General features: G+C 37.2%; 1 protein-coding gene across 2 annotated transcripts in view; it reads left to right on the top strand.

Moving 5' to 3' along the window:
* The window catches only part of PCCA (propionyl-CoA carboxylase subunit alpha), a 456,600-nt gene that overhangs the window by 211,405 nt on the left and 224,026 nt on the right, over positions 1-21,169 (top strand). For both annotated transcript variants that reach the window (XM_023218016.2, XM_023218015.2), the window contains exons 13-16: positions 2,816-2,959; positions 4,281-4,355; positions 8,583-8,651; positions 11,269-11,344. In XM_023218016.2, the coding sequence (XP_023073784.1) occupies positions 2,816-2,959; positions 4,281-4,355; positions 8,583-8,651; positions 11,269-11,344 (364 nt within the window). The remainder of the gene's footprint in view (positions 1-2,815; positions 2,960-4,280; positions 4,356-8,582; positions 8,652-11,268; positions 11,345-21,169) is intronic.

Here is a 21,169-nt window from a genome sequence, read left to right as displayed (position 1 = left end):
CTTCCTTCCTTCCTTCCTTCCTTCCTTCCTTCCTTCCTTCCTTCCTTCCTTCCTTCCTTCCTTCCTTCCTTCCGTCCTTTTGCTCCTTCATATAACCCTGTTCTGTCACTTAAGTATTGAGCTTAACTTATAGAGAAAAACCGTTGCTAAGCATTTGGGAATAGGGGGATATTTGTGATTATTTAAGCAATGTTGTACTTATAAGATTTCTGGTAATAACACAGTCTAAAGGAAAGGTTTCATATCCTGTGGAGTAGCTTTGGAATCCTATGTATTTAGAAGGATTTCTTTCGAAAATGTTTAAAATTTTAAGTTTTACTTTAAAGAAGTTGATTTCTTTTACCTGGAAAATTCAAGCAAGTTAGACTATTTTGTGGACTTATGCAGTACTTGTCAAAAGGTAAATGTTTTTTAAAATTTCTGTAAGGATTTTACCTTTAGCAGCTTATTTTAGTTATCTGCTTAGTTGCTTCTGATTTGAATTACTTGTAGCTCCCGAATTTAGATTGTAAAATGCTATAGATCTGTTATATGACTAAGTTTAGAACACAGTGGGTCTACTTTTGGATCCCATTCAAAGTGGATCTGATGTACCTGTTTTTCTACACAGTTACAGATCCATCTTCAAATTTGGATCTTGAAACCTTGATAGTAATATGCTTTTAAAAAGACATGTATACATAATTGTATAGCTATTGCATATACTTTTTTGCATACATTTCTTTCGTATACATTTCTGTCAGGAAGATCAGGAAGATAACGTCATCTCTGCAGTGAGATAAGTTCCAGCTCCGTTTCAACTGCTTACTATAGGTGTGAATCTGTATTTGTTGTTCATTCATTCAGTATATATTTATTTGCCTTGTATATGGTATGTGCTTATATGGGCACTGGTCATAGAAAGAGGAAACTGAATGGTTCACTTAACTCTTAAAATTGTCTTTTCGTCTATCAGGGATGTATGAATAGTATTGATGTAAAGCACTTGGCACATAGTAGGTTCACCTCTTTTTTTTTCTTTTCTTTTCTTTTCTTTTTTTTTTTTTTTTGAGATGGAGTATCGCTCTGTCACCCAGACTGAAGTACAGTGGTGCAATCTCGGCTCACTGCAACCTCCTCCCATGTTCCAGCAATTCTCGTGCCTCTGCCTCCTGAGTAGCTGGGACTACAGGCGTGTGCCACCACACCTGGCTAAATTTTTTTATTTTTAGTGGAGATGGGGTTTCATCATGTTGACCAGGCTGGTCTCAAACTCCTGACCTCAAGTGATTCTCCCGTCTTGACCTCCCAAAGTGCTGGGATGACAGGCGTGAAGTACCACACCCATCCAGGTTCACCTCTTGAGTAGAGTGCTGAGATGCTTTCTCACATGAAATTGGTTTCTAGTAATAATAGAGGGTTTCTTGTTTTTGCTAGTTACTTTCTTATTATATTTATCTTATAGAGTCTTGGTTCTTACAAAATCATAATTTGTTTTCAAAAATACATATTTTAAACTCCTAATAAGATCTTTATTTAGTGTCACATTTATTTTACGAAGGATAGATGCTTATTTTAGTGATAATTTGTCATTAAAACTATGTCAAAATGTCTTAAAATGTTGTTGAAACTGTAAACAAACTCATAACACACACAAAGCTAATTATGGATGCCATCTGTTTATTTTTACAAAGCTTTTTTTTTAAGACTATGGCATTGTCTGCTTATAATAAGCCTCAAGATTATTATAATGACTAAGTCCTATCCTTCAATTAGTGTAGTTGAAGATGGGAAGATAATTTGTTTGTTCACTGACCTTTTCCTGTGTCACAGTGTATGAAATATGACATGTCATGATAAAGAAACTATTGTGAAGTGCATTTAGAAGATACTTAGTTTTTATGAGAAAAAAATGGCATCAAAGCAGCAGATGTGGCCAAAGTTTTGTTTAAATTCTTAGAACTTATTCAAGGTTTTAGATGAAAGGTAGATAATTCACTCTTTTCCAGTGACTTAAGTGGAATTAAATTCTTAATTCTTAAATTCTTAACTCAAGGTTAAGAATTTCTAAGTGATCCACCAAGTTTATGTTGACATGTATCCCTGTTTGTGTATCTATAAGTCAGCACATGTTTTTGTACATGCATATCTCTTGTGTTAGTGCAGAAGGCCAGGTACTTGCATGACAGCATCAGCCCAAGTAGTTATCAGCAGTTTACTGAGAGAGCAGAGCGATCACACTGGCTCCGTTTTGCCGTTGTGCCTGCTAAGCATTACCCAAGTCAGTGTGGAGGGAAAGCAACCTGAAGGATCCATCTGCTCCCTTCTGCTACGCTGCCTTGATGCAAGATTACACTAATCTGGCTGCTTGTCAGGACGGGTTAGTGAAAGCATGCAAGTGGGTGAGACTTAGGGTGGACTAGTGCTTTGGAAAATCGTAAGCTGCCCCTCTAGATGCCATGTTAAGTGCAGCAGAATAGGTTGATTATCAGCCACATCGAAGATTGCAGTGAAGTAAATGTATAGTTTTTTGGTTAAGAATTAGTTTCAAAGCTAAAATTCTTAAATATTGTTGGACCACAAATAAATCAAAATTGAGAAAAATAATACAGATAGTTTACAAATACTTTTAGACATTAGTTTTTTTTTTTTTTTTGTGATTTGTGTATTGTGTTCATTCTTTCATGTTATTCCCCTAGCTCAAGCGTTTTAGTCAAGTATGTTTAAATGTTACGTTTAATTAACTTCATTTTACCCAAAAACTTTTGTGATTTTTCTTGTTTCTATTTATTTATCTTTTTCTACACCTACTGATTGACAGACCTTGGCTTTGCAGGTTGAGCATCCTGTCACAGAATGCATTACTGGCCTGGACCTAGTCCAAGAAATGATCCGTGTTGCTAAGGGCTACCCTCTCAGACACAAACAAGCTGATATTCCCATCAGCGGCTGGGCAGTTGAATGTCGGGTTTATGCTGAGGTACAAATGAATGGTGTCGGGAGGAAGGGTGGTGGTTGTGTCCAGAGTCATAAGACCTGGTATAGCCGAACAGTGAGGTAAAGTTAGGGTTTTATAATGTTGCCAACTATTGGATTGTGTAATCCATAATTAAACCAGAAAAAAATTAGATAATTTTGACCTAATTCCAGATAGTTTTAAATAATTGGGTGTAGTTAATTGTCATGTATTCGTAGATGGGGAAATAGCTACCAATCCTTTAAGAGGCAACAAAGCATTAGTTAAATATTCTTGAGCTTGAATGGACCATGGTTTTTGTTTTGTTTGCATTTTCTTTGTTTATTTTCAAACAACACTAAGAAGTAGTGTTTATTTATTTCCACGGGTTTTTTTTTTTTAAATGCCCACCTTGGGTACACATTAGTTGTTGATCGGATACTTAAAATTTTTCCCAACATTGTTTTTTGTATAATTTTCTCCTTTATTATTATATGAAAATAACAATCAAAATTTAAATTGTAAAGCTTTAAGTAAAACTTGTACTCTTAATTTATAATTTTAATTATGGGTTTTACTCATAAACTCTCAGTTCAGTACTTTTAAATGCTTTTTTCAAATGACTAAAACAAGAATGCAAGATAACATTTGTACTATTTTTACTTTTCGACAGCAAAAATGTCTGTCAAGATTAAAAATAAATCAATGTCTATGTTTAAGAATACTGAAAGCTGGTTTGAAATATTTTTCAAGGAGTTCAAAAATATGTTTTGGCATGACTGTATTGCTCTTGCTTTTTTCATATTTTAAGTAGTATTGCTTTCATTCTTATGACATTGAACCTATTTATTCTGATGATCTAAGATATTTACAAATGGAGTACATATCTAGTAGCATGTGCAAAGTTTTTTTTTTCAGGTCTTTATTTGAAGAACCCAAATTCTCAAATTTTACCATATGTGAGCTGTTTGAGAAGTAAGAAAAACAAATATCTTCAGTGTACCACATTTGTTGTTCTAAACTTGAGTATGTTTTGATGTAGGGCCTAGGTTATTTTATTTTTTGCCCAAGGCATTCTAAGAAGTTTTATAAAATGTTGGAATTTTACCAATTTCAATAAAGTATGAACAAGGTCAGGCTAAATTCTGCTTGCAGTTCTGTTTGATTTTTAAGTACATTCTAAGTTGTCTAGAGTAAAAGACAATAATATTCTGAAATCTGTGATTTGGTAAATACCATATGTCGAAAATAGACCTATAAATGGTTCTTCATTGTGTAAATATTTAACCTTACTTGTGCTGATTTATATTTCAAAGACTGTGCTTCCTTTCCTTTGAACTTTCAGGACCCCTACAAGTCTTTTGGTTTACCATCTATTGGGAGATTGTCTCAGTACCAAGAACCATTACATCTACCTGGTGTAAGTCATTAAGCTGTAATACCAGCTGAGGGGTTACACTCGTGATTTATGTCATACTTTTATGTTAAAGCATGTCAACACCAAAGGGTGTAAATTGAAGGACAAGTGAAATTCATGGGAATCATGGTTTTTGTGTTGAAAACAAATTTTTTTCAGTATTTTGCGGTATTCAAGAAAGTCAGGAGCCACTGGACAGGGGAAGCCTGGAGACATCTGATAATATAAATGATAGCTTACAGTGTTCCCAATTCTTTTGAAAATTATAGTAAAAAAGACTGTGAATCCTAAGAATGAGAAATGATGTTTTGTATTACAATTTAATCTTTTCAGTAAATCTAATCCAACCCTGCTATGTAGTCACTTGTCAAGAAATGCAAGCACAAAATCAGTTCCTTAATTGAAATTTAAGGAAATTGAATTGATTAAGGCAAACGAAGTGTGTCTCAGTCTTTTAAACCTCATGGACTTTAAGGAGTACATATTATTTATATCAGTTGAAGAAAAGTGACCACTGTCCATTTTATTCCATAGCTCTTCTATATTTAATAGCTATTTTAAAAATAGTTTTTGTTGCAAAAAAAGAACAAGGACATACCCTTTTTCTTAATCAAGGTAATAAGCGCATATATATATGACATTATGTTAGCTAGTAGATGGCAAGGCTGTACCATCTGTGAATATTCAAATTATTCATTTTGATTACTGGCATGAAGATGGTGACAGATTACAGGAAGAATTCTAAATCTGAAGATGTTATTGGATATATGATTTATTTCACTTTTTAAATTGTTTTTGCCCATTGCTTTCTAAAGGGACTTGACCCTTTCTAGGCTTGGAGACTCCATGCTGTGTTCAAAGCCAGAAGGCAGAAAAAAAATTGTAAAGATTTAACAGGCATTATGTGACGTTAAATAGCAGATGAAAAAACAAGTATCATAGGGACATATCTAAATACTTTAATCAAACAAAAGAAGTATTAAATAAGAATTCATAATGATTACTCTAGTCATTAGAAGTTTTCACCATGTTGTAATAGCTAACAAGATGTCAAACATTTTGCCCTTGCAAGTTTTTGCAATTTGCAATTTTCAAACGTGAGACCTGTTGAAAGTGCAAGTGATAATGGACAAACTATACCCCCTACAGTCTTCGTCCCACCAAATCTTTCTTCAATTAATGCTGCAGCAGGAGTTTTATGTAATAACATTTGCAGTTGTGAGCCATCCATAGAAAGAAAAAACAATTAAAATGCCTTAAATGTTCTGCTTACTGCTGTTATTTGCTTGTGTGAATGTTGCATGTCAGCTAAATGGACCAAGGAATAGATAAAGTGATTGGGTGCAGGAGAGTGCGCACTAAGCTTTGTCTATCATTATTGCTGGGAGCAATCAAATTGATGTCAGCAGGACAGTGGATGCGTTGACAGCTGTAATTATGTATCTCCATGGTGATCACTTTTGGCCTGTCATGGAGGCCCACGAGTCCCCTCCCTTGGAAGCATTTAATCAGATTGGGCTGTCACTTGTCAGGTAGACATGGTGGGCTGGGAGTTGTGCTTAGAGGGAGAGGTGAATTGAGAATGAAGGGTGGGAGACGTCTGATAGTTTCACAGGGTCCACTGTGGTACTGAGGACAGAAATTTTAATTATGCGAGAGGTTTCTGAGCAATGGTTTGAGAATCTCATACAGAGGTGCTTGGGTGTTTTGTTGTGGTTGTTACTGTTTGTTTTTCTTCCTTGCCTTATTAAAACTAGAGCAGTCAGTTTACCTTAGAAAACAATTTTTGGCTCCTACCATTTTTGGTCACGAGACTGCATACTTAAGAGCTAACTTATGGTTTGTACTTTTCACATGCTTCATGAAGCCTGACATTTATTAATATGGCAGAGGTGAAGATTTCCTTTTTTATTTTTGATCATCATCTTTTGTAAATTTGTTATTTTCCGACCACAATTTTGTTCTGCTCAGAAATTTGGTTCTGATTTCATTTGACTTTTTTCTTAAAGCTTTCAGTGCAAATTTGTATAGCCTTTCATGGAGGAATGGAGACTTGATCTGACTTCACATTGGTTATTAAGAAATAAAAATATAGCTGATTATTACTTGGAAAAAACAGCATAAATAGTAAATTATAAATCAGACTTTTCATACTGTGGTACAGTTTTTAATTGAAAATACTGATTTGCTTCTACAGAGATACATGTTGATTACATATATCTTGATTTTATCCTGTGTATTTTAAAGTTAAGATGACATAACTTCTGTGATCATCATATTAGTAAATAACAAAGACAGTTACATTGAAGAGCTCTAAGTAACACCTTATAGGATGATATCATTCAAGGCAACAACTTTTAAGTAAGGAACTATAGAAGAATGTGAAAATATTCTTTATTGTCTACGTTATTTTATTTGTGGGTTGAACATCTAAGTTCCTCCTAGCTTTGTAGCAGTTTATGTAGCAAATGATAGCACGTAGTTAAAGTCAGAAGTTTTAGAACTCGTATAAGTCTTATTTGATAGGATGTAGTTAAAATCAGAAGTTTTAGAACTTGTATCAGTCTTATTTTTAAACACAGTGTTAGCAAGCATGCTATGGTTTTAAAGATGACATAGTGGTCAAATTAGCTCTTTCACTTTTTGGTATTAAAATTAAGAAAATGAAAACTCACAGATAACTTTTCTGTTATGTAACCTGATTACTAGTTGCCATTTTGGGGCTATTTAATGTGGGGAAAAGGTAGATTGTTATTTTATTGCTTTTAAAGCTGCTCCATTAATTTTTTTCTAGTTTTTGTCAACACTGTGAATTTCATAGAACATCAGTTTATGTCCTGAAATATGTTTTCAGAAAATAGAAAGCCAAGTATATTTCGTAAGTGTGCTGAATGATTTTTGTTTAAAATTAAGATTTTTGTATATGAATGTGAATACGAGTACAGATATCTGTATTTTTGTTTGTGCTTGCAAATACAGAAATAAAAGCCCCTCAGGTATGGTATAGTGTTCCTTTTACAACCTTACAAAGAGAGTAATAGTAGTGTGAATTTTAAGAAAATGAAACTATAGCTTGTCTTCTGATGTCACCGTATAATAAAGCCATCATTATACCCTCATGTGGATATCCTAGACAAGAGGTTCTACATGTGGTCCCTTGATAATTGCCTAAATTAAAATATTAAAGGCCTAACAGCCGCTGTGTTGACCTTTTCCTGCCTTGCTGCAGACAGATGAGCTGCTGTTTATTAGGAAGGCTTCTTCCCACAGGTGGAAGGCTACGTGAGCTTCCGCTCTTCTCTTCCCACCCCTTTACAATGTTGGGCATCAAAGTCCTGCTGTTCCAGCAGCTTTGATTCAGTTCCTCCGTCCTCAAGACCCCTAGGATGTGCCTGACGGTCTGAAGTATTTTGATTAGCTTTTAAATACTTCAGATTCCAAAACTTCTTTCAAATAATTTGATAAATATTCTGTCCTCAGTAACTGCTCATTTTTAAAGTTGTGCATGGCTAACCTCCGTGCCTTGCTGCTGGTGTCAAACTGGGAAATGAAAACAAGAATCAGCGATGTACTGACTCACTCGCTGGCTGGTTACCAGCAATCAGCCTCTTCAAAAGAATATTTTGAACTTGTGCTATCCCCCTACCCCGCACCCCATGAAAATCACAAAATCAGAACTCTAATTGGGGCTTTACAAAGCAAAGCCATAGGAAAAGCTGTGTAAACATTAAAGCCTCAGGGGACCAACAGTAACAGAAAAATAGTGTTTTACAGTGGAGAGGGTGAGGCAAAAAAGGAAAGTGTTACAGACATGAAAGGCCCAGGCCCGCGTTCCTATGGAGCTGAGGAGCAGGCTTGACTAGGGACCTCACTGGCGGGCTTCGAAGGGTCCGGTGGGGAGTGCAGTTAGCAAGGGCATCGTCCATGCCATGCTTCAGCTGGAAGACACCGTCAGAGAGCCACAGCATCCTGGCATAGTGATGTAGCAAGTCTTCATTTTTTATTTTTTTGCTATTTCTTAGTTTCTTCATTCAGTGGCAGACCAAAAAATGTGTTGCATTGCATATTAACGGATCAAGAGTTTAGGTTGTTTTCCTATTTTCCAGAACTTAAAATGTTATTTGAGACTGAAATTCTCTATCCATTTTCTCCATGGAAATGAAATTTGTGATTACAAAAAAATATCTACACAATATGAATTACTTCTCTTTTTTTCTTTTTTTCTCCCAGGTCCGAGTTGACAGTGGCATCCAACCAGGAAGTGATATTAGCATTTATTATGATCCTATGATTTCAAAAGTTAGTGTAATTTCTTAATGGATTATTTGATTTCTTCTGAAAAATCAGTGATTTTAAAAAGTCTGGAACTGGGCCTTTATCTGCATCATATGCTATAAACAACTAATTACGCACTGATGTAATGCGAAAGCAGAGCAGTTTTTTCTCTTCAGAGAAAGTTCAGCATTGTGTTAGTTTGCAGTACTCCTCCTCCCCAACTAAGTCATATCACCACCATCACACACACATGCATGAATGGTAGTAATAATAAACTATTATTATTTTATTGGTGCCACCCTAACTCATCGCAATGAGAAGGAATTAAGGGTTTTTTTTGGCCATTGGCAGAAATTACCTGAGATGAAAGTATGAATGAATGGCAAGAGTTGGGCTGATAGGCAGTATTTGTTAGAGTACTTTTTGATCTTTTCTCTTCAGTTTTTACAAATTACCAATTACGTAAGTAGATTTGACGTAAGAGTATAAGATTCGTTTTGCCCACCTGTCTTTTTGAAGTTTGACTTTCCAGAATAAATGAATTGAATTTTTGGATCTTTAACCTTGAATTTTTGCATCTTTAAACGCTTAAAACCTTATCAAATTTAAAATGCTGTAACAATTAAGATTGTGGATTTTATTTTTATTTTATTAGTATTTTTTTGAGATGGAGTCTCACTCTGTCCCCCAGGCTGGAGTGTAGTGGCACGATCTCAGCTCACTGCAAGCTCTGGCCCCCTCCCCGCGTTCAAGCGATTCTCCTGCCTCAGCCTCCCGAGTAGCTGGGACTATAGGCTTGTGCCACCAAGCCCAGCTATTTTTTTGTATTTTTAGTAGAGACGGGGTTTCACCGTGTTAGCCAGGATGGTCTCCATCTCCTGACCTCGTGATCTGCCTGCCTCGGCCTCCCAAAGTGCTGGAATTACAGGCGTGAGCCACCGCGCCCAGCCAGATTGTGGATTTTATTTTGAAAATCTGTGTTCTCTGAAGTGATACATCTGTATTGAGGAATGATTTCTTTATTGAACCCTGTTTCTCAAGATGGCTTTTCCCCAAGTGTCCTTTTTAATGTTGTAGTTGCAGTAAACAAACCATTTTTTATCTTTCTTTTTTTCAGTTAAGGTTTTAGTGCTTTTTTTTTTTTTTTTTTTGATAATAGAGTCTCGCTTTTTCACCCAGGCTGGAGTACAGTATCACTATCTTGGCTCAGTGCAGCCTCGACCTCCCAGCCTCAAGCGATCCACCCGCCTCAGCCACCAAGGTAGCTGGGACTACAGGCGTGTACTACCATGCCGGTCTGTTTTTTTTGTATCTTTTGTAGAAATGGGGTTTTATCATGTTGCCCGGGCTGGTCTTGAATTCCTGAGCTCAAGCGATCCACCCGCCTCGGCCTCCCAAAGTGCTGGGATTACAAGCATGAACCACCGTGCCTGGCCTAAGTTATTAGTAGTATTAAAATAAAGTTTAGGTCTTTTGTTTATTAGAGAACCACCATTTAATTTAAAAATAAAACTATGTAAAAATATTGTAGGTTGATTTTTAAATATTCAATTTTTAGATGAATGTTTGTCTCTTCAGAAAAATGGCCTACAAATTAATTTTCAAATTTGCTTGATATTGAAGAGCTAGTAAAACCCACTAAAATAAAGACAATCTATAGATTGACCAAAATAACTGTCAGAAAAATCTTTAATGAATAGTTAAGGTCTTATTTCATTGCTAAGTTATAGAGATATGTATAAGTAGGCACTAAATCATGTAGAATGGTAAGACTTTTCTGTTTTTTTGATTTCTGAAAAAGTACCATTTGCTTCTGTATATATTATGTGTAAAACTGCGAATGATTTCTAAGATAGTCTTCTTCTTTCTTTATACTTTTATTTTTGAGACTTTACTTTTTTTGTTAGTTATGAAAGCGTTAAGGGCTGGAGGCAGTGGCTCATGCCTGTAATCCCAGCACTTTGGGAGGCTGAGGTGGGTGGATCACCTGAGGTCAGGAGTGTGAGACCAGCCAGGCCAACATGGCAAAACCCTATCTCTACTAAAAATACAAAAAAATTGAATGGGCATGGCTATACATGCCTGAAATCCCAGCTTCTCAAGAGGCTGAGGCGAGAGGATTGCTTGAACCTGGGAGGTGGAGGTTGCAGTGAGCCGAGATTGCGCCGCTGCCCTCCAGCCTGGGCAACAGAGCAAGACTCCATCTCAAAAATAAAAAATAAAAAGTAAAGAAAGAAACTGTTAGCTATTCAGGGTATCAAACTTGGAAACCACAGAAAAATAGGGAAAAAATGTCTTATCTAATCCTCACCACTACCCTAGATGTTCAAATCCTATCTCAAATATTCACATTTAGCTGTATCTCCTTTTAAATTTTTTCTATAATTTTGTTACATTTTTGTTTTTGTAAAATCACTCTTTACTATGATAATGAAATGAGAAAAGTCTGAAATAGCTTGATTCTAATATTTATATACTTAAAAAATCATAATTGACGTATTGAAAACTGAACTATCATAAAATTTCAAGATATATTTAGATATCTGTTATGAAATATTTTAATTTTTACTAAAATGAATCATTTAACATTGTTCTAAATATATATATATATATATTGAGTTTTTTGTTTGCTTGTTTTTAGCTAATCACATATGGCTCTGATAGGACTGAGGCACTGGAGAGAATGGCAGATGCACTGGATAACTATGTTATTCGAGGTAAAAACAAAGATTTGCACTCGTTGGTTATTATATATGGTGTCCAGTTCCAGAGAACAGCCTCGGTTTACCAATGAGAATATGGCACGGCACATTTGCTCACTGTGTGCTGAAAGAGAAATAAGAAAAGCTTCCATCCATCCAACCACCATACTAAGTATAGGGGTTTCATTTTCCTTGGCAGTCCTATACTTTACATCTACTTCTTAAGTTATTAAACTTACAATGTATGATCTTTCCTAGGTGAGCATCTAATATTTTGTGGGTACAATTATGTATTGTGTGTGAAATGAGAGCCTTCAAAGTAAAGAACCACTGACCAGTGCAGTTTGAGAGCAGTTTTGCTAGATTATTGTGTCTGGAGTGTTTGTTGCTGTTGTTGTTTTAAAGTAGAAAACTTGAAAATGTATGGTGATAGGAAGTGTAATGACCTACATTTGACTAATTTGGGGAAAGAGGGAATAGCTCTTTGCTTCTGTGATTAGAACACATTGCAGACTGTCTTCTAGGAAGTGCAGTTTTGTTACCTCCTGTTCATATATGATAGTTCTAATGCCTGACAAAATGCGAGACTACCAGCCTTTAGCATGTATAGTGATAAATGAATTAGAAGCAGCCATTACATTGAAATAATCAAAGTACAGTTACGCTTATACCCCTTAAGGAATTAAATTACATTCTATATTTTAGCAGCTTTCCATTAATAATGAAAAGCTTACTTTAATGCAACGTAAATCTTCATCTTCAGAATAACAGGCTTTAACACCAGACTTAAAGCGTAAAACATAAGTTCACACTGAATTGTGAAAGAATAGTGTGGTCAGAGAACATTCCATAGGGAAGACTGGCTTCTGTGTAGTTTTGTCCTTTTCTAGTGGCTCTCTGGATGTAACAGTAGGCTGGTAGGCTAGATTTGGAGGCTGAAGTGGTACAATAGTAGTGGAGTAAGACCGCACAGTCCCCTTCAGGACCAAATGGAACTTTTATGAAGGTTTTGAAAGTCCTCTTTTTGCAGTAGACAACTTTTAGGTACCCAGGAAATGGACTGAAGCTTTGTGTGAAAAAGAAAAGTGCTTTATTTTCAGGGCACATCCTTCTCCGAGACAGGAAGCCCAGCTAAGCAAAGGAGCATGTCAGGCCTTTGCTTTACCTCCCTGCCTGAGTACCTTTGTGCAGTGAACCATTTGTACAACTGTACAGTAGTACCCAGGGTAATTAGTGACTGTATTTTCACATCTGCCTTTCCCTGCTTATTTTTATCTAACAATATTGAATTACATCATGTAGTCCTGAGTTTTTCCCTGTTAGATCAAGAGGCTGTATTCCTTCCCATCCCCCCCCACCCACCCCCCCCCCCCACCCCTTTTTTTGAGACGGAGTCTCACTCTGTTGCCCAGGCTGGAGTGCAGTGGTGCAATCTCGGCTCACTGCAGCCTCCATCTCCCGGGTTCAAGCAATTCTCCTTCCTCAGCCTCCCCTCTTCCCTTTTAGCATTACCCTTTTTTCTTTCCATTTGTTAACTAACAAGTGATGGAGATTCTAATTAATCTTGTGTGCTAGTGATTCATCCTTGTGAACTAAAGAAAAATAATAAGCTTTTGGCTGGGCGCGGTGGCTTACACCTGTAATCCCAGCACTTTGGGAGGCTGAGGTGGGTGGATCACTTCAGGTTAGGAGTTCGAGACCAGCCTGGTCAACATGGAGTAACCCCATCTCTACAAAAATACAAAAAAATTAGCTGGGTGTGGTGGCACATGCCTGTAATCCCAGCTACTCAGGAGGGTGAGACAGGAGAAGCACTTGTACCCAGGAGGCAGAGGTTGCAGTGAGTCAAGATTGTGCCACTGCACTCCAGCCTGGGTGACAGAGCCAGACTTCACCTCAGAAAAACAAAAAATGAAAAATGAAAAATAATAAGCTTTCAAGTGAGCCTAGGTGTAACTTAAAAGAAAATCAGCAACATTAATATCCACAGCATCTAAAAACTGGAAAAATCCCCTTCACATTCTTTCTAGCTCATTTTCTACTTTTTTTTTTTTTTTAAGCCTTGATTATGGAGTATTTTCTGACTTTGTAACTTTGCTGTTTTCACTGTTTTAAGCAAATGCATATTTTCTCTATATACTCAACATATGTATTTCTCTATATAACCAGTACATGATGGTTACATAGGCCTTGAGGAGGGCATCTTTTTTCTTACAGAAGTAATATTGCTATGGAGAGGTCTTTAGTGCGTATTTGGGACACACGTTCGGTTTGTGTGAGTTTATCTATGTTTATCTATGTATGTGAGTTTAGATAGGCATAAATAAGTTACTTGGGAAGATTATTCCTAGAGGACATTAAAGTTTTTGTAAGCACATTCTATGGGAATTTTCTTCCTTTTTGTCTCTGCATTTTTATTGTGGCAATTGAAATACTGGATTTTGGTTAATTTAAGTTGTACTCGAATGTGCTTGAACAGTAAATCCATGAATTTGAGAGTCTGAGTAAGAATATTTTGTCAGAACACATCTCTGTTAAACTTTGATATAATACGACATAGTGGCATGGCGTGGCATCTGGGCAGTTTGTCAAAATATTAGATTAGTTTTGGTCCAAACTAGAAGTCATTTATCTACTCCATCTGGCTTCTGAAAGGAGGATTCTTTCATATTTACATGAATACCCTGTCACGTTTTATACTTAAATGAACATTTTCCCACTAATTTGCTTACTATACTTTATATATATAGGTTCACCAGTTACTAGTTTTTAAGTGACTAAAATACAAAGTAGGCTTGCCATTATTCTCCTAACTTTATACATGTCACATGGAAAAAATGTGTTTCGTTGTATGGATAGATTTTTCTAGGCTTAGTCTGAAATTTTGCCTTTGAATTACTGTGATGTAGTAGGCAGAAACCAGACAAAGCTGGGTTCATAGCCCCTGTCCCTGATGGCCAGGCACAGTGGCTCACACCTGTAATCCTAGCACTTTGAGAGGCTGAGGCAGGTGGATCATGAGGTCAGGAGTTCAAGACCAGCCTGGCGAAGATGGTGAAACCCTATCTCTACTAAAAATACAAAAATTAGCCAGGTGTGGTGGTGTGCATCTGTAATCCCAGCTACTCGGGAGGCTGAGGCAGAAAATTGCTTGAATCCGGGAAGTGGAGGTTGCAGTGAGCGAAGACTGCACCACTGCACTCCAGCCTAGGTGACAGAGTGAGAGTCTGTCTCAACAACAACAACAAAAAATTAAAGAAAAAAAAAATTATGTGATTTTTGTCAAATGACTTTGTCTCTCTGAATCTCATACTCCACATTTGAAAAATGGAGTGATAGTCTCTGCTGTATAAATTACTGGTGAGGATTAACTGAGGTTAAGTATATAAAGGGCTTGGCACCACACTGGCTTATGTTGTTCAATAACTTTAGTTCTCATCCTTTATTCCTCTCTCCCCACACTTATAAAACCATATATTTAAAAATCAAGGCCAGGCGTGGTGGTTCACTCCTGTAATCTTAGCACTTTGGGAGGCTGAGGAGGGCAGATCACTTGAGGTTAGGAGCTCAAGACCAGCCTGGCCAACATGGCGGAACCCTGTCTCTAGTAAAAATACAAAAATTAGCCAGGCATGGTGGTGGGCGCCTGTAGTCCCAGCTACTCAGGAGGCTGAGGCAGGAGAATCGCTTGAACCCAGGAGGTGGGGGTTCCAGTGAGCTGAGATCACGCTATTGCACTCCAGCCTGGGCAACAGTGTAAGACTGTCTCCAAAAAAATAAAAATAAAAATTATGTGTTATAAATCACATTATCAATCCATTAGTCATATGAAATTTACTAAACCAAAGATAAACAATATTGAAAGACCATTTTAGGTAATTTCTAATACTGTGTGCTGAAGTTATATGCTTTCATTGTACCCTGTTCGAATACTTCTGCAGAGCATTTACCATCCCTGTAAAATTAAAGTATTAATTGTGTACTTAACTGTGAAATGTTGGGTTATCCTATAAGAATATTAGGCACATGAGGACACTGATGATCTTTATCTTGTTTGCATGGGTATTACTGGTGCTTAGCAGTGTCTGACACACGCTAGATGAGTAATAAATGTTTGTTGGATGAATGAATGAGTGAGCGAGTGACAGTATCCCTGATTTCAAGGAGTTACTAATATACTTGGTGTGAAAAACATATGAAAAGATAAGTATAATATTAATATAGCTTCATAGGTGCCACAATAGGGGATTGAAAAAGTGTAGTGGGAGTTTAAGAAAGAGGCTAGCATATCTTTCTTTTCTTACTTCTCTTGGTCCTTTGAAAGTAAAGAGTACTGCTTTAGGACTCATAGGTGTCTCTGTATCTCTTGTCGAGAGTACCTCACTTTGTTCTGCCTTCAAATGATCCTCAGAGTGGCAGCATTTTTAAAAAGACTGGTGATGTCCTGTGTAGGTGACCTAAAGGGGATGGACACACTCAAGCATCTTTGCAGTATCACTTGTTATAGTATTTCGGGAAAATAATCTGGTGTTAGATGTTAAAATAAAAGTACATGCCCTCTAACCCAGCTGTTCATCTTTTGTAAATCTTTCCTATAGAGTTAAAAAACTGAATTATGAGCTTGTTCACCATGACATTTACAACAACATTGTTTGTAGTAGCCGAAATGCTGATCAGCCACAGTGTCCACTAAACGGATGAATGACTGAGTAAATTACAATGCATTATTACTGTAAAATACTACGTAGCTGTGACTTAACGACCTGTCCGTATGGATTGTTAAAGTAGAAAAGCAATTTGCAGTCAAGTGATGTTCTCATATCACTTGAACCATCTTCTCATCCTAAAATATTTTAAATTGTGTTGGATGAGCACAGAGAAAGGTGTGGACATCTACATATCACAATGATTTCTTTTTTTAAGGTCAAAGGATTTATCAAAGAGGGGTTTTTCTTGACACATTTCTCTTAGACTTTTTAATTTTAGGTATTTTCAAACCTATAGAAAAGTTGAATGAATAATGCTGTGCATGCCTGTATAATCTTCACCTAGATTATTATTTAATTAATTTTTTGATATTTGCTTTGTTTTTCTACTTCTCCCTTTCTTTGCCTTTTCCTCCTCCTTTCTCACCCTTCCTCTTTCCTTTCCTCCCTCCATTCTCTTCTCTGTTTTTCTCCTGATCCATTTGAAAGAAGGTTGCAAACATCATGGTACATCACTCCTGAATACTTTATCAGGCTTCTTAAGGGGAAGACCATGGTCCTGTAACTGGATTTTTCTTGTGTACTGCACAGATAAAAGTCAGTTTATTGAGACAGCATTATTGTAATAGAGAAAGAGTTTAATAAACACAGGGCTGGCTAAATGGGAGACTGAAGTTTTATTACTCAAATAAATTTCCCCCAAAATTTGGAGGCTAGGGTTTTTAAAGAATAATTTGGCGGGCAGGGGGCCAGGGAGTGGGGAATGCTGACTGGTTGGTTTGGGGATGAAGTTATAGGTGCTTGAGGCAGGGTCTTCTTGCTACCTTCAGTTACTGGGTAAGATCACAGAACTAGTTGAGCCAGTTTACTGGTCTGGCTGCATGACTCCTGAGCCATAATTTCTAATGTTAGTTTTACAAATGCGGTCTGTTCCCCAGGCAAGGAGGGGGTTTGTTTTGGGAAGGGGCTGTTATCATTGTTTTACAGTTAAAGTATAAATTAATTCGTCTTATAGTTAGCATGGCCTACACCCAGCAATGAACAGGGGCAGCTTGGAGGTTAAAAGCAAGATAAAGTTGGTTAGGTCAGATTTTTCTCAGTGTCATAATTTTTGCAATGGCCATTTCATTCCTGCAAAAAAGTACAATACCATCGTTACACTCCAAGGAAAATTGACAGCAACCTAACAGTTTCATCTCATGTCTTGTCCATATTTAAGTTTGTCCCTCAGAGTCTTTTTTTTTTTTTTACTGTGTTTTAATCCCATCTGTGGCCCAAAGTTACACAGTGTCTTTGATTATGTCTCCTTATTGTCTTGCCCTCTTTCATATTCCATTTCATTAATTTTCGGGAGAGTTCACTGCAGTTGATTTGTAGAATGTGGTACATTCTAGATAGAAAGTGTCAACGTTGGTTCAGTAAAGGCACTTGTGAAGTGATTCCAAGGATGAGGGTTGTAGGTGATAATTTGCAATATCACTCTCAGAACTCACGGAAACTCTTTGCTTACTATTATCGGTTTATCATAAAGGATACAGCTTGAGAGTAACCCAATGGAGGAGATGCATAGGGCAAGGTTTTGGGGAGGGGTGCAGAGCTTCCATGCCCTCTCCAGATGCCCCACCCTCCAAAACTTCCATGTGTTCACCAACCCACAAGTCCTCTGAGCCTTGTCCTTGGGTTTTTATAAGGCCTGACTAGGTAGGCATGATCGATCCTATCAGTCTGCCATTAGTTACCAAGTCATTCTTCAGTTCCTCTCCCCTGTGGAGGGTGGGCGTGGGGCTGAAAGTTCCAACTCCTTGATCACATGGTTGGATCCTCTGGCCATCTGCTCCCATCCTCCAAGAGTCGTCTCATTAGCATAAACTCAGGTATGATTGAAAGGAGCTTGTTATGAATAACAAAAGATACTCCTCTCGCAACAGTCATTTCTGTGATATTCTTGCCAAAAATGTACAACCTGAATATAATCATGAGGAAATATCAGACAAACCAAACTGAAAGACAATCTACAAAATAAATGGCTTCTTCTCTTCAAACATGTCAAGGTCAGGAAACACAAGAATTGAGCAACTTACGTAGATCAAAGGAAACTAAAGACACATGACAACTAAATGCAGCATGTGGTCCTGGTTTAGATATGGACTAGCAGAAAAATGTTTTTCTTTTGTATTAAGGGTCAGAAGTGGGACAATTGGTAAGATTTGAATAAGGTCTGTAGATTACATGATAGCAATGTCAGCATTGTTAGGCTTGTCTGATTTTGATCCTTGTACTGTGATTATAGAAGAGATATACTTTGCTTTTAGGAGATGTACACTGACATATTTAGAAGTAAAATGACATCTTGTCTATATGTTTCAGAAAGAAAATTATGTATCTGTGTATAAATAGAAAAAAATAGTGACAAAGCAAATAAATGTGATAAGATGTTATTTGTAGAACCTGCATATATAGTAATTCTGTTTACTATTTTTTACATTTTGAAATTATTTCAAAATAAAAAATTTAAAAAATAGGGAAGAGCAAGTACCCCCACTCTCCACTAATATTTAAAGAATAAGGGCCGGGCGCGGTGGCTCAAGCCTGTAATCCCAGCACTTTGGGAGGCCGAGACGGGCGGATCACGAGGTCAGGAGATCGAGACCATCCTGGCTAACACGGTGAAACCCCGTCTCTACTGAAAAATACAAAAAACTAGCCGGGCGTGGTGGCGGCGCCTGTAGTCCCAGTTACTCGGGAGGCTGAGGCAGGAGAATGGCGTGAACCCGGGAGGCGGAGCTTGCAGTGAGCTGAGATCCGGCCACTGCACTCCAGCCCGGGCGACAGAGCAAGACTCTGTCTCAAAAAAAAAAAAAAAAAAGATAGAGAAACTTCGAAGCAAAAATGTAATTCGGTTAAAGTGAATTTTGAAATCCTCATGAAATAAGAGTGCTTTTGGCCTCTGTTTGATCCTGGCAGCATGTCTAGCTGATGTCTGGGCAGTGTTTTGGAACCAGCAGGCAGTCAGGGGAAGGCCACTCCTAGGGGCCTCTTCTCTGTGGCCGGGTCGTGATTTCCCGTACAGATGGGACCTGGTGAACTCTGCCAGAGGTCGTCCATGACTCCCAGTCCACACCTCCCAGTCATCATTTTTACGAGTGTGTGATTAATAATATCCTTGAAGTTGTAAACTAACTCTCAAAGAATACCTCTACTGTCCCCGTACTATTTAAACAAGGATCTGTTCAAATAGTGTTGTCTTTCCTGGGATGTGAAAGAAAGAAACTAAAAGCAAAATGGTAACTTTCAGATCCGTGTGATACTGTTTAGTGCTTCAGTGATTCTTCCCATCGATCTGGTCTTTTGAGTTCTTAGATATAAAATAATTTTCTGATTAGTATCCTCTTTTGGTTTTAGGATTAATTAATGGACAGTAGTTCTGGGAACAGTTAATTGAGGCATAGATGTTTGTTGTCTGCCATGAGCCATTATCTCACTGTATTGGCCTTAGGAAGGAAAAAAAGGTAACGATTTAGTTTTGCATAATCATATATAGTATTTTATTTAGAAAACATTAAAGAGAAAATGGTTTTGTGTTATTTTATTCTTAAAACATCGTTTAGTGAGATGAAAGTCTGTATTTTTATGCTGTATTTACTATTCAAGTAGAAAGATTTTTTAAAATTCCATGCTTCATTTATGTGCTTGATGGCTCTGTTCTTTGATATCCAAAATGTAAATTAATATTTGCTTTCAATTCCTTTGAGTTACATTTTTCTCTAATCAACACCTATTTTTCAGCTTGGGATATGGAGGACAAATACAACATATCATTTATCCTGTGAAACTGCAAGCATGTTAACTTTCTGAATATTATCAGTCACAAATTTGGGGCATCAGAAGATAATCTCTTTTTCGTTCAAATTATCATTAACTATTTCTGAAAGCTATATTGTATTTTAGTGATGACAGAGTTTGGTTCCAACTATTTTAACATTGGCCACACAGGGAGCTAAAAAATGTATACCAGCAATAGGCTGTAACATGAAAGCCAGTAAAGTTAAATATGAAATATTAAGTATATATTTGAATAGTATTACTTCTTTCTTTCTTTTTTCTTTTTTCTTTTTTTATTATTTTATTTATTTATTTATTTTATTATTTTATTTATTATTTTCTTTTTATTTTGACATGGAGTCTCACTCTGTCATCTCGGCTCACTGCAGCCCCTGCCTCCCAGGTTCAAGCAATTCTCCTGCCTCAGCCTCCCAAGTAACTGGGACTACAGGGGTGCGCCAGCCACAACACCCAGCTAATTTTTGTAATTTTAGTAGAGACGGGGTTTCACCATGTTGGTCAGGCTAGGCTCAACTCCTGACCTCGAGTGATCCACCCGCCTCGGCCTCCCAAAATGAAGTGTACTATTTCTGTTTAACGAGGGGAGGGAAGTTCAAAAATCCTGAGACTCCTGCTACCTTACCTACTGTTTTGCAAAAATACTTGTAAACTGAAATATTCCGAATTATTAATTTGTACATAAGATCAACTTTTTTGGTAAATTAAATTGTTGATGTACCTTGGTCTAATAACTTTCATCCCTTTCAGTCCCTCCCTTAGAGTCTTATTTTTTCCAGAACTTGATTTATTGTAATATATGAATGATTTGCATATTGCTGGTTTTATTTCACATTTCTCTGTCTCACCCTGTTTTGGATTCCTTCACATATGGGGGATGTTCCCCCTATAACTAGAAGCATCTGTTTTCTGATGTATACCATCGAATCTGCCTGCTTTTCTGAACCTTAATCATTCAGACATCATCTCACAGGCACTGCAAATTTAACTTGTCCATGAATCTGCTATTTTTCTCTCAACCTGTTTCTTCTCTGCAAATGGCAACTTCTCTCATGTTGCAGAGCCACAACTTTGGGTGTTGTGCTCATCTCCCCATTCTTTGTAGTTGTTGTTGTTGTTTTGAGACAGGGTCTCTCTCTGTCACCCAGGCTGGAATGCAGTGGTGGGCCCAGGGTTCACTGCAGCCTTGACTTCCAGGGTTCCGCTGATCCTCCCACCTCAACCTCCTTGGTAGCTGGGACTACAGGCACACACCAGCACACCCAGCTAATTTTTTGTATTTATTGTAGAGATG

This window comes from Piliocolobus tephrosceles, chromosome X (assembly GCF_002776525.5).
Source record: "Piliocolobus tephrosceles isolate RC106 chromosome X, ASM277652v3, whole genome shotgun sequence".
Taxonomy (NCBI): Eukaryota; Metazoa; Chordata; class Mammalia; order Primates; family Cercopithecidae; genus Piliocolobus; species Piliocolobus tephrosceles.
The sequence above is the reverse complement of the archived record's forward strand: the minus strand, read 5'-3'. Positions and strand labels throughout refer to the sequence as shown.